Source organism: Urocitellus parryii, chromosome 11 (assembly GCF_045843805.1).
Source record: "Urocitellus parryii isolate mUroPar1 chromosome 11, mUroPar1.hap1, whole genome shotgun sequence".
Taxonomy (NCBI): Eukaryota; Metazoa; Chordata; class Mammalia; order Rodentia; family Sciuridae; genus Urocitellus; species Urocitellus parryii.
In genome coordinates, this window is record NC_135541.1 from 194,430 (window position 1) to 210,263 (window position 15,834).

A 15,834-nucleotide genomic window follows, 5' to 3' on the forward strand; every position below is an offset into this window, starting at 1 on the left:
CACGTGATAAGAATTCAGAGTGAGGCCCCCTCTGGAGTGCGACGTCCCAGCCCTGAGACCTGGAACCTGAGCCGCTGATTTCAACCCGCGACTCCAGAACACAGGCTGCACCCAGAGGGCCACACCCCCAGCCTGGCCAAGCCCTCGCAGGCCCCGGTGTAGGGTGCACCTCGAGCTGCACCGGATGTCGCCTCCCTCTCCCCCCACAGCACTGTTGAGGCTGACACCCAGTCCTGCTGAGTGTCCCCAGACCCCTCCTCCCCACCCGCCCTTTGGAGACCCTGGGAACAACGACTGCAAAGATCTCTGTACAATAAACCCCGGGACTTGAAAAACTTCATTCTGACCACCTCCTTATTCTCACCATACAACACTGACCCAGAGCTTGGCAAGGGCCCTGCTGTAGACAGCCCTACTGTGCGCTCAGAAGGCCTGCAGCCCCAGCCCCAGGAGAGGCCCCCCATTCTTCCCTCCCCCTCCCCCTCCCCCTCCCTCCCTCCCTGAGTCTGTCCTGCCTCTTCTGTGGGCAACTCAGTTAGAGACACTGAGATGCAGGAAAGCCCCCAGCAGGAACCACAGGGAGGAGTGGTCACAGGGCAGAGTTTTCCTGAGCACTTGGTGCCACCATGTGGGCAGGGTGTCACATCCCCAGAACCTGGCTATGGGGGGGCTCCCTCCGAGGGGAACCCAGGGATGAGGGCAGTGGCCTGGCAAGAAGGTTAGACTCCAGGCCCCTTGCACTGGGGGGGAGGTCTGTAGGCTCTGCGCTCCTCCCAGGCCTTCAGGAGCAGGGTAGGAGCCCACACGGTCACCACAAAGCTGGAACAGGGATCTAAGCAGTCCTGTGTGGTATGCACCCCAGAACATACCTCCCAAAGGTCAGGGTGCTCCTGAAATGAGGCTCCCCTCCCAGCCCAGGGGCCCCCTGCCCTGTCAGAATAGTGAGGGTGGGTGCATCCTTCCCACCCAGGGTCAGCAGCTGCTGGCCACCTGCCCAGACCAGAGGTTGGCAGGGCCAAGGTGCAGGCCCAGGCTCGGGGCGTTTGCCCACTCAGCCCAGGCTTGGTGGAGCAGCTCCCTGGCCAGCCTACTGCAGCCCCCACAGGCTGACCTAGGGCCACCTAGTACAAGGATCTCCTGGGCCATCACTGGACCAGGGTGCAGAAGCTACCGTCAGGCAGGGGGCTAGGGCCCTCAGGAAGCAGTCTCCCACCCACAGAAATAGGGTGGAAAACCCCAGCCCCTGGGCTCTGAGGAACGGCACCAGGCATGGGGGGACTCTGTGGGGGTGGGGGAGCCCCAAGAGTAGGCAGGAGCAGCACCAGCCGGGCCCCTGGAGGGCCTAGGGCGCTGTGACTCTCCCTCCCAAGGCCTTGTGGTGGCTGTCCTGCTACCAGGGCTCTAGGGGACCTGCCTACCTCCCGAGCTCCTGAGGGCTCAGGTCCCTGGGCTTGTGGCTGCACCACCTCCATCTCTGCCCCCAGCTCCATCTCTCTTCCCTCTGCCTCCCGCGAGGAGGATGCAGGTCATTGGATTTAGGGCCCACATGGTGGATCCAGGACAACGTCATCTGAGGTCTCACGTGATCACATCTCTGCAGATCTTTCTTTCCCAGTGAGATCACATTTGCAGGCCCCTGGGCTTAGGACATGGTCCTGTCTCTGGGGACAGCCCCTTCAAGGGACTCCTGGGACCCTCACAGGGCCCACATAGCTGGAGGCTCAGTTTGGAAGCCGGGGTCACACTGTCCCAGGAGCCTCAGCTGGGAGCACTTCACAAACTGGCACCCAGGGCCGCTCTGAGCTAGGCATGGGGTCAGCTCCTAGGACACTGGGCTTGGGCTAAGGGGCCCCTGAGAAGGCTCAGAGATGATCCTGGGAGGGATGGGGAGGAAGGGGAAATGGGACACAGTGCCCCAGGTTACCCCCAGGGGGTGTCTGCATACAGTACCCCTTCCCAGCCCCAGCTCCCCAGCCTCCTGCCACCCAGCGTGACCCCCCATCCCCACTTGACTCCCGTCAGGTCCTGGGCTGGCTGCTGCCCATCCGCTAAAGCCCTTGTTTACCTCTGGGCCCGGCAGGATCACAGCTGCCAGGTAATGGTTGCTGGGACACAGTTGCCAGGTCACCACTGTTGTCTCCCAGCAGAGGGCTCCCGAGACATGTTGGGCAGGTAAGAGAGACAGGAGGGCCACCAGCCCGGGTCCTGGCTGGGCTGAGGCTGGGCCTTGCCCTCTTGTGCTTCTCTCCAGCCCCTGCCCAGAAGCAGAGGAAGGAGGAAGGGACCAGAGAGAGACTGGGGTGGACGAGCCTTTGGCCCAGGACCAGGTCTGTCTCCCAGAACTCATCCCCGGACCGGCAGTCTCCTGAGATCCCCGGGGACTGACTCCGTCCCCAGAGTGCCGCTGGCCGGGGTGCCAAGCCCCGAGCCACCTCAGCACTTCCTGAGCCCGGTGTGGCCGACTGTGAGCTGCTGGGTGCCCCTCACCCTGGACTCTAAGCTGCAGTCGTCTTCCTCAGGGTTAGAAGCCTCCTCCCCATCAGACCAGGGTGCGGTGTCCTGCCTTTTTATCCAACCAGGTAAAAGGTTGACCTTAAATCTCTCACAGCGCTGTGAGCCTTCTGCCTGGTCCCTTGCCCTGGGTTTTCGCTCGGTCTTTGCCAAACGTCCTGCTCAGGACCACGCCTGCTCGGAGGACCACTTGCTCCCCCGTCCGCCCCTCATGGTGTCAGCCTCCTTTCTGGACTTGGGCTGCACCCTTCAGAGACCCTGAGCTGTAGTCCCCAGAGGAGGGCAGGCACTCCCCTGAGCTGTTCCCACTGCCAATGCCCCTGCCCAGTTCCTTTTAAAGGTCCCCCGTCAATGTGAATGACAAGAGTGACGGCGATTCACCGTTTATCAACCACGGGTGGAAATCATAAGTGCCTGGTGTTAGAAAAGCTGGGTGGCATGTAAGGCTTCTGGAAAACAGACCCCACACCGGCGTGCTCAGCCCCTCTGCTGTTCCTTGGGCTGTGGAGAGGTGTCCAGGGGCAGAGAGCAGGGCTTCTGGGCCACTCTCCTGACCACCTCGTGCTGCTGCTCCCGAGTGACCGTGGCCCTCACTGTCACCCCCGATGCAGACTTCTGGCCACCGGGCCAGGCAGCTGGCCCTGGTGTCCTCTCCCTCAAGTCTCCTGAGTTGTCCCCACACCCTGGCTTTCCTGGAACTGTCCAGTGGGCACCCCAGCCCTACTGGTACCCGCTGGGCCACAGGCACCATCCCAACATGCTCCTGGGTGTCCATGAGTCCAGCCATCTCTCAGTCAAAGAGCAGGCACAGAGCGATTGGGCAGCCGTGGGTCCACTTCTCCTGGGCCCCTCACTCCTGGGATTCACTGGCCAGATGGGGAGTTCCTCCCAGCGGGCCGGAGGGCTCTGGTGGCCCTGCCGCTGCTCCCTGAAGGTGCAGCCATCTCCACTCCCCCGTCTTCTCTCTCGACATCCCTGTGGCTCCGAGGCCGGTCCTGGAGGTCTGTTGGGGGTCTGTTCCTTCAGGCCCTGTCCTGGCTTCTCCTGCCCACGGGATTCCTCCCCTCTGGGTTCTGACCACGGCACTGAAGGCTGCGCTCTCACAGGGTCCGTCGGGTGAACCGGCTGCTGAGGGCTGCACACCATCCCCTTTCCTCTGCTCACACCTGGGAAGCCACCCTCAGCCTCCTGGGGTCCCATGCCCACAGCAGGGTCCTGGGAACCACATGGAAAGGGTGGGGGTCTCCTGGCCCCATTCTCTGCAGGCTGGAAGCCCCAGCCTCTCCCCAGGAGTCTTCCTGTTCTGTGTGGGGTCTCGGGGTGCTCCCAGCCCAGCCTCCCACTGGGTGCCGACCAGCCTGGCTCCCTGGGCCTCCCTCCTCCTCACGGTCACTTTGTGTGGGCAGACACAAGCCTGCTCCGCTGAGCGTCTCGCTGACCTGCCCCACCTGGGAGCCTAGACTCCTGCCCCAGTCTTGGGTCCCATGCTGTCCCTCTGTCCTGCCACCTGCTGTAGCCTAGGGCTGGCATTCTGTTGAGCTTCAGAAAGCCCTCGCCGCCCAAACTGGGTTTGCTTTGTCTTCTCAAGGCTGAGGCAGAAGAACTGTCAAGGAAATGACGAGAACTTCCCTGACAGGTTCCCAAATGGGCCACATGTGCAAATGGGGCAGCATCCAGGGCTCTGGGGCAGGCAGGGCAGTGGCCTGCAGGCAGAGGGGCCATGAAGGGCAGCAGTGTGAGCTGGGAGGCCCCCTCTGGACCTCTGTTCCTCCAGATGGACACACCCCCCCGGCAGGCCTGACGGCCACTGTCTTTACAGCCAGCACCGGGGCTGTGTGCAGAGGGGCCAGGACAGTCCCTGCAGCAGAGGACTCGCCCAGCAGAGACAGAGATGGCCTCCGCCGCCCTGGCCACCAGGCCCCTCAGCCACCATGGAGACGGGAGCCAGCCACCAGCAGATGCCACAGTGCGGGACTCAGGGAGGCGCCCTTCCCCGGGCAGGGGGGGCCCGGCCGCCTGCCCCACTCCAGGGCTGAGGCCTCGGGCTGCCCAAAGACCCCGACGGGAGGCGGGGGCCGCCTCTTCCCCACGGGGCACTCACTCCCGTGTCCCCATGCCCGCGCCCCACAGCCGCACCCGCTTCATCCACCGCCGCCGGGGTCAGCCTGCCCGGACCCACATCTGCTCCAAGAGACCCAAGCGGCCCAGGATCCGGCGGTGCCGGGCCCGGGCGCCGAGTGAGTGCAGAGCCCTGCCTGGGGCTGGCTCCCCCCCCACGCGGCTCCTTCCTGGGACAGCACCCCACCCTCAGGGGCAGATCTCAGGGGAGGGGACAAAATGCAGGGATCGCGGCTCACGGGCAGAGAGGGAGCACTGCTCTCCACCGCCTGAGCGCTCTGCCGGCCCTCGTGCCACCCCTGCAGGCAGACACAGTGGGCACTGCCCCCTCACCCTGCCCCGGCAGCTCCCATCTCCCCCAACTGACCATGGCTTCCTGGGTCACCCATGATGTCATCATGGACATTGTGACCCCTGCCCTCTGGGTACCTCCCGGCACCATGTCTGCTCCAGGCTGCAGCCTCAAACCCCAGCCCCTTCCCTGCACAGAGCTCCTGCCCGGTTGGTAAGGAGGGTGGGCATCAGGCTCCCCGCTGGCCCTGCCCCGACCCAAGCCTGGCCCCAGAGGGTGGTGACTCTTCCCTCTGGCACATACTGGCCCCCAGGCTCCTGGTCAGGTCTCAGCTGGGCTGAGGTGGGGCCCAGAGAGGCTGGAGTGAACACCCAGGAGCCCCTGAAATGGGCTGGGATTGGAAAGGCAGAGTGGGGACCCCCTCAACAGCACTGACCCACCCATCCCCAGGCTGGGCCCATGAGAGACAGATGGGGAGCAGTGGCAAGGAGGGTCTCCTGCCTCAGCTGAGCCAGCAGGACCAAGATGCAGGTGGGCGACAGATGACCCCGAGGGGGCAGGGAGAGCCCTGGGTTCCAGGAACCCAGGGCCTCTGACCAGCTGCTTGCCTGCAGACCTCCTGGACCACACAGATGCTACCAGGCCCCCAGTGGCCTCCCCAGAGGGGCCCCCACTGGAGGGGGACAAGCAGTCGCCCAGCACCGGGCAGGGTCCCTTCTTCTACATCGGAGGCACCAACGGGGCGTCCATGTGAGTGGGGCCGGTGGCCCTGTCTGCCCCACACCCCCACCTTGTGGCCGGCAGTCCCCGCGCCGTCCTCCAGGGACCCTTGGCCCTGGGGTCACTGCTGCCTCCACCCACAGAATCAGTGCCTACTGCAGGAGCAAAGGCTGGCAGCGCACGCAGGACAGCCGGCGCGAGGACTGCAAGCTCACGTGGTGTGAGATCAAGTGCCGGGACAGCTACTGCAGCTTCCGGGAAGGTGGGGGGCACCCCAGCGGGGGGCCGGGCCTCTGGGTCCTGCGGCGCTGCCCACATGCCACCCCTCCTTGTCCTGCCAGGCCAGCAGCTGCTCTTCCAGCTCCCCAACAACAAGCTGCTCACGACCAAGATCGGGCTGCTCACTGCCCTGCGGGAGCACGCACGCGCACTGAGCAAGGCCAACAAGGTGCCCCCGGGCGGCCAGGCCAAGTGAGCCCCCCGCCTGCAGGGTGTCACCCCGCCCTCAGTGTACACCTCCTCTGTCATCCACCTGTCCCTGAAAGACCCGGTCCCCCCGACCAGGCGCCCACTGCTCTCCCTACCCGCGGGCCCTCAGGGCTAACCCCCCTCTGAGACGCCCCCGACCCTCTAGATCTGGGCCTCCTCCCACCATCCACCATGCTCCGCTCTGGCCACCACTGCCTCCACCCCGCCCTACCACCCCCAGGAATCTCTGTCCTCCCACACAGCTACGCAGGTCCCTCGGGCATGACCGCTCACCACCCACCCCTGCCACTCATCCTCCCTGCCCTTTCCCCCTCTGGCCATGTTCCTCCGTCTCCTGCCTTCAACCCCACCGCACAGCCAAGCCCGCACTCAGGAGCCCGGGGCCTCCATCCACTTCCCAGTTCAGCATTCATCTAACACGCCCACCGCCTGCCCCTCCCTCTTCACCTGCCCGTCAAGCAGACAGCCAGCGGCGTCCATCCGCCATCTGCTCATCCACGACTCATCTTAACATCTGTCCAGTGTCCATTTCCCTGTGCTCACAGTATCCATCTGTCCAGCAGACCTCCTGCCTGCCCCCGTCTACCTCCATAACCAGCCGTCCTCCATCTCTCCAGGCCCCCATCCATTCTCCACTGAGGAGGTGGTCACTCAGGCCAGGGCCTGTGTCCCTCTCTGCAGATGTGGAAAGGACACGACGGTGACCCTCGAGGAGCCCACGTGGATCAGTCCGGGATGCCTCGGACCACAAAGGTAAGTGCACCCAGTTCTGATCCGGGGCTCACAGCAGGGTGCCACCAGAAGGGACTTGGGCAGGTGGCAGGGCGGGGTGAGCAGGGCCTCCAGCCTCTGCTGCAGAGAGGCCAGTGGTGTGGTGGCCAGAGGCATGCCCCTGGCCAGGCAGAGTGCAAAGGCCCTGCGGGGACGCACTGGGTCTTCTGGGGCCTAGGTCAGGCCCCCAGAGTACCGCCAAGCCCCAGGGCAGGGGACAGCCCTGCCACGCTCTCTCCACCTCCCTGCTCTCCCAGGGCTCTGAAAATGGAAGATTTTTTCCCAGAGACCTACCGTCTGGACGTCAAGGATGAGAGACAGACCTTTGTCACCCTGTTTGATGGTGAGAGGCTGCAGACAGCCAGATTCAGGGGGACAGCAGCCTGTCGGGGGCAGTGCACGTCCTGGGAGCATGGAGGAGTCTCGGGGGGAAGGCTGGGGAGCGGGGAGGGTCAAGGCGCTGGAGGGGTGTCGGGGCAGGGCCATGGATGGGGGCCCTGGTGGGCGGGGTCCAGTGGAGGCAGGGGCCTCAGCTGCCTCTCACCACCCAGAGCAGGGTGGGGTCCCTGTCTGGTCAGGCTGAAGGTGAGAAGTGGGGAGCGTCACGGCCAGGTCCCAGGGAGGTGGCTAGAGCTCCAGTGTGGTCAGGGCCAGGGCAGGCCAGAATGGGGGTGGGGTGGGGCCGGAGGCTCAGGGGGTGCTCCCTGCAGAAACCCAGATATGGATCTGCAAGCCCACGGCCTCCAACCAGGGCAAGGGCATCTTTCTGATCAGGAGCCAGGAGGAGGTCAACGCCCTGCAGGCCAAGGCCCAGAGCCTGGAGGACGACTCCATCTACCGCAAGATGCCCTTTCGGGCACCTCAGGCGCGGGTGGTGCAGAGGTGTGGGCGTGGGCTCCAGGAGGGGCCTGGGTGGGGCTGGTTCAGATGAGAGGGTACCTGTGAGGGCTGTGGTGGTCAGCAGGCCTACAGAGCCGTCCCCAGATACAGGCTCCAGGACCGGGTCGGCGGGGAGGACTTGGCCAGTTGCCCCTGTCGCACCAGCTCCTCTACTCCCCGGCCAGCTGTGGCTTCTCTGCCTCCAGGCAGGTCCAGCCCCTCAGCACCCCAGGGGCAGGGTTGGGGGCGGGTTTCAAGAAGGTCCCCTGGACCTCAGCCTCTGGCAGCCGGGACTCAGCTCTGGCCACAGCTGCTGTCTGTCGTCCCTGCTGTCCAGTCAGCCCTCCTGGGCACTGCTCCCGGCCTCTGGTCTTGAAGACCTGAGCTCCCCTGCTTGGAATGTCCGCTCCCTTCTGCCCCAAGCCGCTCACTCTTCCTGGCTCTCAGTAGCTCCTTCCCCCGCAGGGACCCAGTCCATCCTGACTCCAGGCTCCTAAAGGAGGCTGTGGCCAAGGTCTGCAGGCCATGCCCTTCCTGCTTCCCCACTCCCCGACTGACCGGCTCAGGCTCAGGAATGTCCCCTGCCCCTGGACATGTGCCCAGCCAGAGGCCACTCCCATGACAGGGGCGTGTCGGGAGAAGGCAGGGGGAAGGGGGACGCCGGCCAGGCTGGCAGGGCAACTCAGCCCCAGTGGCCGCATGGGGTGCCCAGGTACATCCAGAACCCGCTGCTGCTGGACGGGAAGAAGTTTGACGTGCGCTCCTACCTGCTCATCGCCTGTGCCGTGCCCTACATGGTGTTCTTTGGCCACGGCTATGCCCGCCTCACCCTCAGCCTCTACGACCCCCATTCCAGTGACCTCAGTGGCCACTTGACCAACCAGGTAAGGAGCCCTGGCAGGTGAAGGTCTTCCCTGAGGCAGGGGGTGGGACGAGAGGAAGGCAGGGCTGCTGCCCTCAGCCCCCAGCTTGGCTCCACCTGGTGGGCCAGAGAAGGGCCTCAGCGGAGGACTGCAGGGCAGGAGGCCCTGCTGGCTGAAGGAGTCCGGGTGGACCAAGGTGTTTGCAGGAGGGTCTCCAGAGGCAGGCGCCCAAGGGCCTGGGGCAGCAGGGTCAGGGCCTCCTCAGTGCAGGTGGCCTCCAGGCCCTTGTCTTTTCCCCAGTTCATGCAGAAGAAAAGCCCCTTGTACGTGCTACTGAAGGAGGACACGGTGTGGAGCATGGACCACCTCAACAGCTACATCAACGACAAGTTCCGGAAGACCAAGGGACTCCCCCGAGACTGGGTCTTCACCACCTTCACGGTCCGTCCGCAGCGGTACCCCTCCTGCTGTGGGAGGGAGGGTCGCTGAGGTCGGGAGCTGGGCGTGTCCACCTGGGCTGAGCTGGGCATGAGGCCTGTCGTGGGGCCTGGGGCCGGGGAGCACTGAAGCTTTGTCTGCATGTGTCCCACCTGCGAGGGTCCCTGCAGGGCCGGTGGTGGCAGCACAGTGTGAGAGCTGACAGTTCCTGACTCACAGGGCCACTAGAGGAGGTCACAGGCCGGAGAGGACAGGACTTCCCTGCTCACGGGTCACCTGGGCAGGTGTCTGTCCTTGGGAGTATTTGTCAACTGTGCACTTCGGAGGGGCCTGGCAACAAGGGCCACAGAGGAGTGGGCGGAAGCGGGTGAGCACCAGCTCCACAGAGGGACCGGCCTCTCCTTGCTCAGCCTGGGCTGGCCAAAGCGGAGGTCAGCTGCTGCCTGGCTACCACTCCTAGTCAGGGCCCTGTGGACTGTGCAGGTCACCAGTGTGAGGTGTCCCCAGTCCTCTTCCCCTGCCCCCCAAATGCACACAACTCAGAATCCACCATTTAAAGCGCTCAGGGCAGTGGTTTCCCACATCAGGCTGCGGCTGCCCCCGGTCTGACTCCAACGCTGTCACCCAGAGAGACACCGGCATCGGTCCTCCCCCCCGGGCAGCCGCTCACCTGCCGTCCTGGGTGTCCTGCCTCTGGATGTCCATCCAAGGGTGTCCCTCAGTGGGTGACCTGTGGCCTCCCTCCTAGGGTGTCCCTCAGTGGGTGACCTGTGGCCTCCCTCCTAGGGTGTACCTCAGTGGGTGACCTGTGGCCTCCCTCCTAGGGTGTCCCTCAGTGGGTGACCTGTGGCCTCCCTCCTAGGGTGTACCTCAGTGGGTGACCTGTGGCCTCCCTCCTAGGGTGTCCCTCAGTGGGTGACCTGTGGCCTCCCTCCTAGGTGTCCCTCTGTGGGCCACAGGTGGCCTCCCCCCAGGGGTCCCTCTGTGGGCCACACGTGGCCTCCCTCCAGGGGACCCTCTGTGGGCTATATGGTGGCCTCCTAGGTGCTCCACCTTGCTGCACACCTGCTGTGTTCCCTCTCTGGCACCCTAGTGTGAGTGGACCCCGGTTGTCCACTGAGCCCAGGCCGCTATATTCTGTGATTGCCGTCCTGAGTCAGTGTGGTCCAGACACAGATGCATTTCTTCTGAATGTCCTAGGAAGGAGCTGTGGGCCCAAGGGTGACTTGTTCGCTTTGGGGGACAGTCCCACAGTGGCTGCAGTGTTGGACATTCCCAGCTTCTGCATCCCCTCACCATCAGCTGCTGCTGTTCTGTTTTTAACAGCCTGCTGTGTTCCCGCTGGGTCTCACGTGGAGCTGATTGGTATCTCCCTAGTGACAATGACCTTGAGCGTCTTCTGTGCTCACGGGCTCCCTTCTTTGGAGCCTCTCTGTGTTCTCTATTCAGCTGAGACACTTCTTCAGATGTTTTGAATACCAGAACCTTGCCATGTACATGATCCAAAAATCTTTTCTCTCGTTTTGTTGTCTTCACTTTCTTGATAATGTCCTTGTTCGTAAAAGCATTTAGTTTTTGCTTTGTTTGGTGCTGGGGATTGAACTCAGCACAAGTTGCGTGCCGAGCACACACTGTACCATTGCCTTACACTGAATAAAGTCTAAAAGCTTTTACTTTTTAAATATTTATTGTGGTACTGAGGATTGAACCCAGGGGCACTTTACTGTTGAGTGGCATCCCCAGACCTTTTTAAAATTACTTTTATTTTGAGACAGGGTCTCATTAATTTGCAGAAGCAGGATTACAGGTGTGGGTCACAATGCCTGGCCAAAAGCTTTTAATTTTGATGGAGGCCCATTTTATCTATTTTTTCTTATGGTTCTTCATGTTTTGGATGTCATATCTAAAAAAATATTTCCAGGTTTGGGTGCAACTCAGCAGTAGAGCACTTACCTACATAGGGTGCTTGGTTTGATCCCCAGAACCACAATGAACAAAGATCATCACATTTTTTGTTTTCCTCTAAAGGTAATGCAATCTTCCCCATTTTCTGGATGACTGATTTTGTGCCCAGTGGGAGGTAGGGATCCAGCCTCCTCTGCTGGAGTTCTCTGGCTTCGAGTTCTCCTGTGCTCTGTTGAGCAGACTGTCCGGCCCTCACTGAATGGTCTTCGTGTGGGCTCCCTTCTGGACTCTCAGCTCTGTTGATGCATGCAGTGACTGTCCTGAGGCCAGCACCACACCTTTCAGTCACTGCAGCTCTGCTGTGAGTCTTGAAATCAGGAGTGTGAACCTTTCCGTGTTGGTCTTCTTCAAGATGGTCTTGGTTTTTCTGGGGTCCCTTGCAATTCCATATGAATTTAAGGACTCGTTTTACATTCCTGGGAGGCAGTCCACTGACGTTGGAATAGGGGTCATATTGAGTCTATAGATCACTTTGGGTAGCACTGACATCATAACAATATTTAGCTTTCCAACCTATGAACAGGGGAGGTCTTTCTACATCCGCTCTGGCGATGTTTCCTAGTTTTCAGCGTACCAGTCTTTCACCTTCATAAATATTGATCATAGCCATGTTATTCTTTTGGGTGACATTGTGAATGGAATTTTTTTTTAATATTTATTTTTTAGTTCTCTGCGGACACAACATCTTTGTTGGTATGTGGTGCTGAGGATCGAACCCGGGGCCGCACGCATGCCAGGCGAGCGCGCTACCGCTTGAGCCACATCCCCAGCCCGTGAATGGAATTATTGTCTTAATATCTTCTTTGGATTGTCAAATGGATAGTGTGTGTGTGCATATTGACCTTGTATACTGCGACTTTGCTGAATTTATGAGCTCTAATTTTGTATGTGGATTTTTAGGATTGATACATATTATGTATATAGGGTCATGTCACCTGAGAGTGGAGAGAGTCTTATTCTTTCTGTCAAATCTGGATGAATTTTGCCTCTTTTCTGCCCTACAGTCCCAGTACCCCCTGGTCTCCTTGTCTGGCTCCTGAGCTGAGGGGTTTCCACAGCTCCCTGGTCATGCCGGGTTCCTTTCTTCCCCTCGTCTGCTCAGTGGTTTTATCATGGAAGGTGTTGAATGACGCCGTCACTTTTCCTGGTTGGGTGTTATTTCCCCTCACTCAGTGTCTTGTATTGCACTGTTAGCCTTTCTGTGCTGAAATACTCTTTCTGGGGTAAATCCCACTTGATAGTGGGATGTAATCAGTTAAATATGCTACTAGACTTTGTTTGCTAGTTTTTATTGAGAATTTTGTGTTTATGCTCATCAATAATATTGGTCTGAAGTTTTCTTGTCTTCTGGTTTTGACGCAGAGCACATTAGTCAGCTTTCTGTCCCTGTAACAGACACTGAGCTTTCTTGTGGCTTACAGTTTTAGAGGTTTCGGTTCATGACCAGTTGGACCTTGTTTTGGGTTGGTTAATTTCAGCTAATTTGTCTTTGAATACAGTCTATTAAAGACAACCTACTGCAGTTTTTTAAAAAATGCATTCTGCCAACTCATTTGAGATTCTAACCCATTATATAACTATCAATAAGGTAGGATTTACATTTCTTTTTTCAAACTCAGGATTGAACCCAGGGGCACTTTACCATTGAGCTACAACTATGGCCTTTTCTATTTTTTTATTTTGAGACATCCCAGGCTGACCTCAAACTTGCCATCCTCCTGCCTCAGTCTCCCAAGTCCCTAGGATAACAGGTGTGGCCCACTGTTCCCAGTTTATTACTCTTCAAACATTGTTTCTGCTCCTTTCTCTCCTCTCCTTCCGGGACTCCCACTATGCATGTGTCTGCTTGATGATGGTGCTCCACACCCAAGTATCTCCTTTTTTTTTTTTTGGGGGGGGGGTGCTGGGGATTGCACCCAGGGCCTTGTGTATGCAAGGCAAGCACTCTACCAACTGAGCTCTATCCTTAGAGAACTACCATAACCAGGTCTCTAAGGCTTTATTTTTCTTCATTATTCTTTCTTTTTCTCAGACTGGCTCATTTAAATTTTAAATTGAGACTGGGGCCAGCCTGCACAACTTAGATACACCTTGGCCCCAATCTCATGGGCTCGAGTGTGGCTGGGGCTACAGAAGCATGCCACCCCCCCCAGCACCAGTGGACCTTTTATTTTAGTCACAATACTTGTCCACTCTAGAAGTTCTACTTGCCTTCCTTCTGTCAAGAAGATTTGTTCCACTAGGTCCACTAATGGGAGATATTTTCCAAGGCTACTGCTGAGCTGGGAAACAGGAAGTGAAACCAATGAGGCGAGTCTGAATACTAGAGAGCTCCCCATTCTTAAAAAATATTTTTGGCTGTAGGATGGACATAATATTTTATTTTATTTTATTTTTTTATGTGGTGTTGAGAATCGAACCCAGTGCCTCACACATGCTAGGCAAATGCTCTGCCACTAAGCCCCAGCCCAGTCCAGAGCTCTGTGTCCTGGCCAAGATTTTGCCCCTCCCATTGGTTGTCTGGTCCTGCTGTGAGTGAGTCATTCAAGGACAGAGGTTTCCTGTCCCCTTCACCCTTGAATCCTCAGCCCTCCTGCCACACAGGAGGAAGTCCATGGGTTGTTGAGTGAGTTTCTGGATGGTGGGGTAGCGGAGCAGGTACAGGTGGGAGTGTGATTGACAGCTCAGGCTTGGGAGATGTCACCAGGACTCACAGGTCAGAGACTGTGATCCTTCCCTGCTTGACCCACAGAGGCGGATGCAGCAGATCATGGCCCACTGCTTCCTGGCAGTCAAGTCAAAGCTGGAGTGTAAACTGGGGTACTTCGACCTCATTGGCTGTGACTTCCTGATTGATGAGAACTTCAAGGTGCTGTCCTGAGTGGATGAGGTTTGATTGGCAGGTGCAAGGAGGCACCGTCCATCTGTACACCTCGACCACACCACAGGCCCGTGGGTGCACTCTGCAGTCAGACCCACCCTGCCTGTTCCCAGCCCCAGGGTGCTGTATCCATCAGGCTCAGCTCCTACTGCAGCTGGGGCAAATCCATACCCCCTCCTCAGGGCAGCCCTGGACAGAGGCCCTCAGACTGTCAGACCCATGGTCAAACAAGGGGATGGAGGTTACAGGGCAAAAAGCCATCTGCCCAGGGTCACTTGGCTTCCTGGGAACCAGGGCCCCAGCCTCCTGCTGGCCAGTGGTCTGTAGGTGGGTGGGTGAGTGGGAGGGTGAGTGGGGGTGTTCACCAGTGTCCTGCCCAGGTGTGGCTCCTGGAAATGAACTCCAACCCTGCCCTGCACACCAACTGTGAAGTCCTGAAGGAGGTCATCCCTGGCGTGGTCATGGAAACCTTGGGTGAGCCTCAGCACCCCGACCCCACCACTATGTGGAAGGAACCCTCTCCCTGCCTGCCCTCTCCCAAGATCAGATCCCACAAATCTAGCTCTCCAGCAGGCCCGAACCCTGCATCATGCCCCAACGTCGCTGCTCAGGTTGTCCCCCTACGCCTCACCCGGAGCTGGGTCCCACCCTTCGAGGCCCGCTCTCCTCCCCTGCCCCCAGAACCCCAGGCCAGTTCTGGGGAGGCTGGACCCCCTTTCCACCCGCGCCAAAGCCCGACTCTTCCCACTCCTCCCCCAGACCTGGCGCTTGAGACCTTCCAGAAGAGCTTACGGAGTCAGAGGATGATGCCCCTGCTGTCGCAGCGCCGCTTCGTGCTCCTGCACAACGGCGAGGCGGACCTGTGGCCGCGCCTGGGGGGCTCGCGCACCTTCCCGCGCCGGCCACCACCGCCCCGGCCACTCTGCGAGGCCGCGTCCTCCGCGCCCCCCGCGCCGCGCGCCGCAGACAGGCCAGGCGCGCGCAGGCCCGCGCCTCCCCGGGGCGCGCCCGGACGGCCCCTCTCCGCCCCGCGCCGTCCCCGGCCGCCCGGCCTCGGCGCGGGCTCTGCCGGCACCCCAGGCGAGGAGACCGCGGCCCCCGGCCCCGAGCGGCCGCGCGGGGACAGCAGGGACCCGGCGCGGGAGCCCTCCCCGGAGCCGCCGGAGGAGGAGCGCCCGGAGCGGAGGAGCGCGAGCCACCGCGGCTCCTAGACCTCGGCACCCGCACCCAGCGGCCCCAGCGCGCGGCCGCGCCCTCTGGGGACCTATAAAGGCTACTTTGTGACAAACGCGGCCTCCACCGAGGGTCTGGCGGGCCGCCGCCCCGGCCCGCGAGCCGACCCACCTGGGCGACCCGCGTCCTTCCCTCTGCCCACCAACCCCGACTCCACCCCACCGCCGTCCTGAGGGCGAGGTGGGGGCTGCGGGAAGGAGGTGTGCCCGCCCCACAGTGCCGGCCCGTCCTCCCTCAGGGCGCAGCCCACCGGCTCCTGATCTCCTGCCCAGGGCCCAGTGCTCCTCATCCCCCAGGACCGGCCTGCAGCCCTCATGACCCCCAACGCCAGCCTGGCACTGGGATCCGCCACAGTGAGGTTTCTCCAGGAAAGGTCTGGATCCCCGTGGACTCTTCGGAACCCCTCTGGATTGCTCTTCTGGGGCTGCCCATGGCTCGCCCCGACCCTGCCCAGCACGGCTTTTATCTGGGCCTTGGACACCAGGCAAGGGCACTCTCCATAGCCCCACCTTGGAGGAGGAGGGCCCAGGGCTTTTGGTAGTGGTCCCCGAAGAATGTGGGGTCAGCACTGGCCAGGCCCCAGCAATCCTGAGGCCTCCCACACTACTCCCTGTGGGCCTGGGATTTGAGGAGAGAACTCCAGCACTCCGGGCCCTGAGGTGTCTAGGCCTCCA

At 60.7% G+C, this 15,834-nt stretch overlaps 1 protein-coding gene across 1 annotated transcript; it reads left to right on the top strand.

Annotated features, from left to right (window-relative positions):
• Window positions 1-4,453: 4,453 nt before the first annotated feature.
• On the top strand, window positions 4,454-15,138 carry Ttll10 (tubulin tyrosine ligase like 10). The gene is made up of 12 exons (XM_026414910.2): window positions 4,454-4,748; window positions 5,372-5,452; window positions 5,536-5,671; window positions 5,785-5,903; window positions 5,983-6,112; window positions 7,159-7,244; window positions 7,612-7,783; window positions 8,493-8,664; window positions 8,944-9,084; window positions 13,799-13,915; window positions 14,308-14,401; window positions 14,687-15,138. Exons 1-12 carry the CDS (start codon window positions 4,625-4,627, stop codon window positions 15,136-15,138), a joined length of 1,824 nt encoding a protein of 607 aa, XP_026270695.2. The 5' UTR covers window positions 4,454-4,624.
• The last annotated feature ends 696 nt before the right edge of the window (window positions 15,139-15,834 follow it).